The sequence below is a fragment of the Rhopalosiphum maidis genome, chromosome 3 (genome assembly GCF_003676215.2).
Source record: "Rhopalosiphum maidis isolate BTI-1 chromosome 3, ASM367621v3, whole genome shotgun sequence".
NCBI classification, from domain to species: domain Eukaryota; kingdom Metazoa; phylum Arthropoda; class Insecta; order Hemiptera; family Aphididae; genus Rhopalosiphum; species Rhopalosiphum maidis.
Genome location: NC_040879.1, coordinates 71,930,757 through 71,941,186, shown reverse-complemented (window position 1 = coordinate 71,941,186; position 10,430 = coordinate 71,930,757). Strand labels below are relative to the sequence as shown.

The 10,430-nt window shown below is 34.6% G+C and overlaps 1 protein-coding gene across 1 annotated transcript; it reads left to right on the top strand.

Moving 5' to 3' along the window:
• Window positions 1-1,111: 1,111 nt before the first annotated feature.
• Window positions 1,112-2,318, top strand: LOC113556509. The gene has a single exon (XM_026961483.1). It carries the CDS (start codon window positions 1,310-1,312, stop codon window positions 1,946-1,948), a length of 639 nt encoding a protein of 212 aa, XP_026817284.1. The 5' UTR covers window positions 1,112-1,309; the 3' UTR covers window positions 1,949-2,318.
• Window positions 2,319-10,430: the final 8,112 nt, after the last annotated feature.

The following is a 10,430-nucleotide window of genomic DNA, read 5'->3' as shown; positions in this document are numbered from 1 at the left end:
CTACAGACGTACGTAATACACAAATATTGAAATATGTATTTAATTGTACTTACTTTGTACCTATACAATAGTTAGAAATAACATAGTTATAATCTTTTAACTGGTGTTTTTCCCATCTCAATACCTTACTAATGAGATCATTTCGATCAATCCCAAAAAATATTTAAAACTGATTGACGGTTCAGCCAAGGTTGTTCAGTTTTTATTTCTGAAATACCTATGTAGTTTCCGTTCATTTTTTTAACAATAATTTGTACAAAACAATATATATTTTAAATTTATGGAGCTTATATAATATTATTATACTTGGAAAAAATTAACTTAATGTGACTTACAATTAATCAACTGATTATAGTAACTATATATTATTATAGCAAAAAATTAACTCATTTTATTATTGTACGGTTTAAAAACAAAATTAACTTTAATTTTATTTATCTCGTCGATGCCCATCATTGTCCAATATTGAAAATCCTACTCTAATTTCTTGCATGCGCCTATGTATAATTTTAATTATTGACAGTTGAATATCAAATTTTATTAGATACTTAGTGAATTAAATAGATATTTACTTATATAGTAAATGTATAATAAAAAATATCTATGCGTATGTTATTATTTTAATTATTATATTATTATCACAGTTCATTGTTCACCGATATATGAATACGAACTTACTGTTTATTGTTTTTAACATTAATCAATGTACCTACAAATTGCATACTTAATATTATGTATTCACAACGGGATTTCCAGTCGTTAAAATATTTTATTTCATTCGAATACACCGGGAAAAAAAACCCATACGTCAACAATATATAATAATTTACCTGCAAATATTTTTGCCGCGTGATTGGCACACCAACTACCAATGTATTTCACGTGAACTAATGATTGTCGTGATTTATATACTATCGAATAGTATTCGATTTTTAGTGTTTAGTCGTTAACACAAACTATCAAATTATTCAAATTATAATTGCAACACTCAATACTCAAAATACTTTCGAATGCGCCGGACTATCGAATAATTCGATAGTAGTGTTTCGATTGTCCCCCACGCTGCCCAACATCACTAATAACACGATATAAATACGGCCGTGTGATGTGAGAATCATATAGTGTAATTGATGACTTCGTGAGGTGAAATCAAATTTTATAGTTACCCATATTCAAGTTATTTTTTCGTCGACAAACGCGTCTCCACGACATAATATTATACTTAACTGATAATACTTTTGGAAATATATTATTATAGTATAATACCGCGATCGATAATATATAGGAGACGACACTCGTGACCGACGTTATGCGGCGATACAATAACGCAAATTTGCAGGTGGCATTTGCCGCCGTGTTGCTGTTTATCGGATCAGTGGTCGTGGACAACGTCGGGGCGTCCACCAAGTACACGCTGCTCGGCACGAACAAAATCGAAGTATCGGAGTCGAAGGTGACGTGCAAGAACGGCAAATCCACATCGGTGACCACCGGCGTGAAGGGTGAGTTGTACACGTTGTCATCGACCAGGACGAATTTCTCGGGCGACAAGTGGAAGAAGCGAATGGCCGAGCTGGACAGAGAGTCGGACGACGAACAGGGGCACGTAGTGGCGTCTGTTTTCGGTGGACCCGTCGAGACGTGGAACCTGGTGCCGCAACACCGGAGCGTCAACAGGAAGATTAATGCTCAGAGCAGCTTGCTGAACCGCTGGGACGAATTCGAGAAATGGACGCGTGAACAGTTGGGCAAAAAGAACGGTGCGCCGGTCAAGTTCACCATAAAGATCAAGTACGCGACCAAAAACGGATGCAGACCCATTGGTTTCGAGATCGACGCGTCCAGCAAGGCCGGCCCTGGTTTCGAGGCGAATTTCGACAACGGGCCATACGGTTCTTTCGCCGTCACCAGCAGTGGCAGCAGACCGACCAAGAAGCAAAAGACGTGATCGAAATCTGAAGCAAACCGAACCCGAACCCTTATGTCGTGGACCGTAAACGATGGTTTAAACCGTGATTGATTGATCTACTGGATCACCCATCTTTAAGTATCATAATTATATTCTACTACATATTTTTTATATTTATATAATTGAATCGACGCTAAACATTTCAATAATATTATTATATGTATTATACGGTAAAAAATAATAAACCAATCGCGTGACAGTAATTAATATTTATAATACTAATAACATGTCAAGGCTCGAGTATGGTGCTAGTATACATAATATTTTTATATAGTTGCGGACTTCGAATAATAATGTATTCAGCCTTTATTTCGTCATACATAATAAACGCAACACTGCGGAAATATTATTATGGTGTAAATATTATGTAAATGTGTTGGGTACCTACCTACCTATACCTGTATAATTTATTATAGGTACGCCACTTATGGACATAATCCTGCTGATGTTGTACAAGTATGGTATTTACGATTTTCAAACAATAGCGCTTTGGTCTTATTTACGTGTTGTCGTACCTCGTACATACAGTCGTATACTCGTATATATATATGCATGTGTGTGTGTGTGTGTAGGTTATACAGAAGCTGTTAAAGCATGCCAGATTTAGTAATTAATAATAAATTATTATTAATATTTTCTAAATACCTATAGTATATAATAATATATGATTATAATTTGTAGTGAAGTAAAGTGTAAGGTCCATACTCTATATTCACGGCGTTCTTCATAAGGCAACTAATCCCCACACGCGAACCCAGCTTTAAAATGCAAAATTTAAAATAATAGCTTCGAGTTGTGCATTCTGCAATTGCGTACAGAATTATTTAGGTACCAAATTTAAGAACCATGATGAATGTACGGCGCCCTTTCTGCTTTCTGTATACCGTTTTAATTTTAACATACAAACAAGGACATGGCATGCTTCTATTTATATATTAAAAATATTGAGTTTCAGAATAATTAATAACATGAATATTAAAAAATTTAAAAACTATTTACGATCGAACAATAGTTAAGTTACAAAATATTAGTATTGAAGTTTTATGTAATATTATTGTTACCAATGTTACCATATATTATATACTATATAGTAAATATAATATCACCTACTCGCACAAGTACACAAGTTGTACGAATACAGAAGTAATACTTACATTAATATGTTAACTAGTTAACTCTAGCATTATAGACTATAGTATATTAGTATATTTTATACCTATTGTATAATGACTATTGTGTGACATTTCTCAAGTCTAAACCTAAGTTGTAAACCGTAATCGGATATTAAACATCAAACTAAAACCAATATGTAAATACAGTTTTGAAACATTTATAGAAAATGTAAATTATTGTAGATAACTATAGATATGTGATTATTAAATTATTACCGTATCTAAATAATTCAAGTTTTCGATTCAAAATGGAGAAAAAAGGTAAATACCTACAGGCACAAAATAGCAAAATTAAATTCAACAGAACTTATTATGTGTTATTAACTTTAATATTATTAAAGTTAAAGGTTAGACTATTTAAAACATTACAAATTTAAAATACTCATGACTTGTTTAAAAATGAAAATATTAAAAAAATTCCAACGCTACGTCACTGATAATGTCCTAACCTTTAACTTTGATAATAGGTAAATTCACTTTATTATATACTAAAACTAACAACAGTACAACACATAATATAGGTTTTAATGAACGCAAATTTATCATATTGTATGTATAACGTGTGTAAGACGGAGTCAACACTTGCAAGTGTGGCATCCTCTTTGTAATTGGTACAATAATACACATTGGCTAGTGCCTACAGTCTACACAATAATCAATGCGTTATAAAATACTGATTTGTGTTTATTTATTTTTTATTCGCATCGTGACTGTGAATCAAAAATCATTTTAAAGTTTAATCTTATCGTTGGGTTTGGCTTACATACATATAGTGTTACTAGAATTTGGAGTCGTCGTCTGATTATTAATCGGTTTCTTACCATATTATACCACCCTGTTTATTGTGAAACGTTCATTTCACCCGAAAATCCACTGTGATACCAACCGTCCATAAAACAACAACAACAACAGAAAACAGTGACAAATAACAATAACTGTGATATACAGCGATCGGCATATCATTATCATGAGATTACTTGCAATCCTCACGCTGTTTGGGGCGGCGGTGGTGACGTTGGTGAGCTGCGTCACCAGGTACAAACTGTCCACCAAGAACAACCCGCAGGAAAAACCAATCGGCCACGTCAACCCAGTCGACGAGGTCAGTGAGGGCTACGTGGATGTGACGTTTACGCAGCAGAAGTGTTTGAGCGGAAAATTCGATTCCGTGCCTGTCAAGCTGGTAGGTGTGGTGAGCGAGAGTGGCTTACCGCGAAAGGATTTCAATAGTTTCACGCGATTCAACAAAATGGATGGGGTAAAGGGTAACGAGAGAGGTCACCTGGTAGCTTCCACTTTGGGTGGTCCAAATGACGACAGTTTGAACATGGTGCCGCAACACCAGTGGCGTGTCCAAAACTTTTTTTATGGATGGGCCACAAAAGTTAAGTTCAGAATGGTTTTACTCCTTCCTCATATTATAACTTGATTTATTTAAGTCTTAATATTTTTATTCTAAATGACTAATTTTTATATTTTTATAATAAATGGTAGCTTACTTTTTATTAAAACATAAAATCTTTAAATATTCAAATCTTACATTTTTATTAAAATATCTAACCTAATAAAAACAATTTTTTTTCTAACTATAAATTATATTTTCATCGAACATCGGACTTACACTGTCTAGTCTAGTACTTATATGAAATGTAAGTGGGCACTTGCCTACCAGGTCCACCCCCTAAACACGCCACTGCGCTACACACGAACGTGAACCGAAAAATAACCAATATGAGCAACATATTTGCCTGGTGGGACGAGTTCGAGAAGTATGTAATCAAGCATATCGAAGACCCGTATAATAGCACCATTATATCGGTACATTTTATAATCAATGTAAATTACGAGAATGACAAAGACTGTCGACCGGTTAGTCTCGAGGTTGACGCCAAGTCCAACAACATTTCCAACACGGGCTTCTAGGGTAAATTGTTTAACAACGCGGGCGGCAATTTTGGTGTAGTCGCGCAGACAAAGGCCCAAAGGAAAAAAATGGAATGCAAGAAACCGAGACTATAGCGCAGCCAAGCAGATTAATGACAGTTTCGTGATGCAGTAACAGAATAACTACTTTATTTTAATATTGTTTAACGCCGATAACTTTATCTTTTAATTGAAGCGTAAATTCTTCACATTTATAATTTTATAGCGTTTTATAATTAACAAACCCATTTTTACTATAAACTTGATTTTCAGATAATTCTTTTTTTGATTACATAGGTTCATTAAGTAAAATGTTAAAAATGTAGAACTGCAATTATAAAATATTGTAATTTTTTTTTTATAATAATAATTATCAATTAAAATATAGGATTGATTGTGATATCTACACGACCACGCAAATCGTTAAAGAGAACTATTAAGTAGTACAGGCGTACCGAAATGTAGTACCTATACTGAAATATTTATATGTAGTTAGTACATCAAACAACAATTATTGTACTAAACCAACTTTTGAAAAAGACACAAGATAGTGTGTTCACCGTTCACCTCCTTATATCGTGATTGTATCTCAACGATATATAATGGCGCCTAGAACTTAAATTATTTTGTAACCAATCGACATATTTAATTTATTTGATATTTAATTTATTATTTATTATACATGATCTTGTTTTAATTGGTTATTATCATCCATTAGGTAGGTACCTACATAAAATCTGAAATTATGGTGTGGGCAATAATATTTTTAGTTCATATAAGATATCAATTTAAAATCATGACGAATTTGAAAATAATTAAAATTGTTCAATAAAATGGCCTAAAGCCTTTTAGCTCCTCTGGGTACGCACCAAGCTGCACCCTCTGCCCAAAAAGTCTATGACTCAGACTTGCCTATGACTGGAATACTCGATAGTTACTTATGGCACCTAATACGACTGTGTTAAAGTACACCAGATATACAGAAGCTAAAGGTAAATAATAATAAGATCGGATATATGTAATAATATAATAATATGTATAATTGAAACGAATAACTATAGTGCTCCGAGGCGTAATATAAAACAACGACTGATTGTCCTACAGACTACTACATAGAGAGAATATGCTAGTTATACAAAAATGCCTATTCAGCGTCTGCCGAACTACAGTGTGAATAATTTTACTTATAATCTACATACTATAGGGTGTGTTGTTTACATTCAACACTTCCCCTTAAACAATATACCCTAACTTAGAATTAATATATCTAATTCCCAACATCTCCCTGAGTTCCTGGAATCTTGGTCGTGGAGTTGGCTTAGTCAATATGTCAGCTAACTGCTCCTTGCTTGGCACATATTCTAGAGAAAACATCCCTTCACTGAACTTCTCACGAATGTAATGATAGCGTACATCGATGTGTTTTGTTCGCTTATGGTATTCTGGATTTTTCACTAGTTTGATAGCGCTTTGGTTGTCTGCATACAAAACAGGTGTATCTCCCTGTGGCTCCAGAAGATCACTGATAAGTAGCGTCAACCAAGTGAGTTCCTGTATAGATTGGCTCAGCGCTATGTATTCTGCCTCAGTAGTCGAAAGTGCTACCGATTTTTGCCTTTGTGAACACCATGCTACGATTCCATCTCCCATCATGAAAATGAATCCTGAAGTTGATCGTCTCGTTATTGTATCACCAGCATAGTCTGCATCACTATATCCACGCAACTTTGGTGTTACACTAGAATCATAAATTAAACCATAATTAAACGTTCCCTTTAAATATTTAAATATGCGTTTCACCGCATTCCAATGAATTGTCAGAGGCTTTTCTAGATAACGACTGACAAGGTTTACTGCAAACGTTATATCGGGCCTTGTTATTTGGCTTAGATACAACAAACTTCCAACTGCTTCTCTGTATGGAACTTCCCCTGCTTCCAATGATCCTGCCAGATTTGGATCTAATGAGTGTTGTGGATCTGTGGGAATATGCAAGACTTTGGTTTCTTCCATATTGAACCTCTCTAAAATGCGCTTGCAATATGAAGATTGGTGTACGAAAATTGAACCATCAGGTCTCTGATCAATTTCAATACCCAAGAAATGATCAAGTTCACCTTCCTTCGTCTCGAAGTTGTCCTTTAGATACTTCACCATTATGTCCACCAGCTGGTTATTTGTTGCTGCGATTAGCCCATCGTCTACAAAAATAGCGACAATTAATAATTGATTGTTTTTATTACTTACGAATACACAAGGATCTGCTTTTGTTTCTTTTAGGTCAAAGTTCATCAGCATATTTTTGAACTTTTTGTTCCAGCACCTGGGCGCCTGTTTCAACCCATATAGGCTCCGTTGAAGTTTGCATACTAAATGTGTTCCGTCTTCGTAACCTTTTGGCTGTTTCATATAAATGTCTTCTTCAAGATCTCCATATAAGAATGCTGTTTTAATGTCAAATTGTCTGAGTACTAATTTTCTGGCTGCTGCTATCGCAAGTATTACTCGAACAGAATCATATTTCACTACTGGGCTGAATGTTTCTTGAAAATCTATTCCATGAACTTGCGCACATCCCTTTATCACTAACCTTGCTTTGTACCGATCGACATCTCCGTTCGCTTTGTATTTAGTCTTGTATACCCAACCATTATTGATAGGTTTTTTATTCTGAGGCAAGACCACAAGTGTCCATGTTTCATTCTTATTCAATGACAACATTTCATCGTTCATTGCTGCCTTCCAATTATCTGAATTGTCACCTGTCATAGCGTCTTCGAATGTAACTGGATCATTACATGCTGAAAATAACGCATCTCTATACCTGATAGGTTTATTGAGTTTTCCTCTGTCTCTGAGTGTCATTCTTGTTTGCTCTTCAACTCCTATTGTTATCTGTTCATCATCATCCAACTTTTCTTCGTCGTCGTTGTTGTCTTCCTCATCTCCAGCTTCTCCTTCCAAATTTATTTCTTCCTCTTCTTCTTTATTTATGATTTTTACTTGTGTAGCTGTAGATGGACTTGTTGACTCTTTGAATATTACATCTCTGCTTATTGAAATTTCTCTTCCATCAAAGCATATACGATATCCTTTGGTTTCTTCTGAGTATCCAACGAATATACCTTTTCTACCCTTTTGATCCCATTTTCTTCGTTTTTCTTTTGGTATATGTGCATATACTTCGGTACCAAAATTTTTCAGATGCTTTATATCGGGTGTTTTATTGAACCATAATTCATAAGGTGTTTTTCCTTCTTGACCTGTGTTACCTGTACGATTTATTGTATACACGACTGTATTCACTGCTTCTGCCCAAAGTGTCTTAGATAAATTTTTGCTATATAACATAGTTCTGGCCGCTTCTACAATTGTTCGCATTGATCTTTCCGCCTTGCCATTTTGCTGGGGCGTGTATGGTACACTCGTCTCATGTTTTATTCCTAATTTATCCAATAAGGCTTTTACTTCAGTATTTTTATATTCCAGACCACAATCACTTCTTAAAGTAATAACTGAAATATTTAACTGATTTTTGACTGTATTCAAAAATAATTCAAATTTATTTTTAACTTCTGATTTTTGGCTCATAAAATACACATACGTATAGTTAGAAAAATCATCCTTGAATATAACAAAATACCGTTTACCTCCAAGTGAGTTTTCCTCCATGGGGCCACATACATCACTGTGAATTAACTGACCTGGCTTTGTAGTTTTAGTTTTACTTAATGTGAATGGCTCTCTGTGTTGTTTACCATAAATGCAAGCTTCACAGAAAAATTTGTTTTTCGTTTCTATGAATGGAATCCGCTTATATTTCAAGTAGTTCCGAACATATTGAACATTCTGATGACTTAATATTTCATGCCACTGTAGTAACGTGAGATTTTTAACTGCAACATTTGCTTGATCAGCCGGTTGTAATAATGGTCTTGTTCTCAGAATCATTGAAAACATTTTATTCTCACGAACTCCAATAGCAACTATACGATTGTTTTTTTAAATATACATCCGTCACTGTCTGTCATCATTTTTATGCCTTTATCAAGACATGCTCCACACGAAAACAAATTTACCTTCAGATCAGGTACATGTAAAACGTTTGACAAATGACTGTCAACCCATTTATCGCCGATTCTCGCTTGTACATTTATATTACCTTTACCAATAGCCATAATATGTTTACCATCACCGATACGTACTGGTAACTGCACTTCAAATGACTCATAGTTACTGAACCATTCTCTTCTGCTGGTCATATGATCGCTAGCGCCTGAATCCACATACCATTTTTCCGACTCGTTGATTTCGATGTCCTTTGATTGTACACCAACCAACGCATTTCCTGAGTTGCTCTTATTTTTTTCTTTTTGTTCTTTTAAGAAAATCCGGCATTCACGTTTCCAATGCCCTGGTTTTTTACAATGATTACACTTGCCTGGTTTTTTATCATTGTTCCATTGACTTTCAGAATTGCCAATTTTCGTATGTTTTTCTTTATTTGTTCCATAGGATTTCTTTGCCGAAAATGCACTACTACTTGCAATATCTCTCTGAGTATCATAACCTTGAGTTTGCCTTGTTTCCTCTACCATGAGTCTAGATGACAAATTTGACAATGTTTTGTCCACATTTGGTATCGAATTCCATGCACTGTAGAAATGTTTGTAATTTTCTGGCAAAGTCATTAGTATCTTAGTCATAAGCATTGAGTTGGATATTGGTTCACCTAACTGCTTTAATTTTCTACTAAGACTCTCCAATTTCGAAATATGAATCGCCATATTGTCATCTGGGTCTTTAACATAGCTGTAGAACTTTTGTTGAATCAATGTTACACTGGAGTCCGACTTTTGTTCATATACACTAAGCAACTTGTCCCACATTTCCTTAGCCGTGTCACAATTCATTATGTACTGCAGTGGTTGTTCATCCACTGACGTGACTATATACTTTTGAGCCTTGTTGTCCGCTTTTTTATATATTGAATAATCTACACCATACCTTTTTCTTGCATCTTCTTCAGTTTCTGAACTTGATTTGTTAAGAACAGGTTTTTTCGAATTTCCGGTCACAACATCAAATATATCGGCTGCAGTCATTATGACTTTTATTTGGAATTTCCATGTTTCCCAATTTTCATTACCTGTCAGTTTATTTATTTTTATAGATTCGTTTTCCATAATAACGAATTATCTGTACACTGTCTGTACACTATAAATGTAATAATAACAAACACAGTTTCTGCGCTTCACACGATCGATGCACTAACACTGCACTGCACTATACTTCACGAATTATTATTGCTGTACACTGTCTGTACACAAACACGCGATTCGTAAATCAATAATTATAGTATCAAA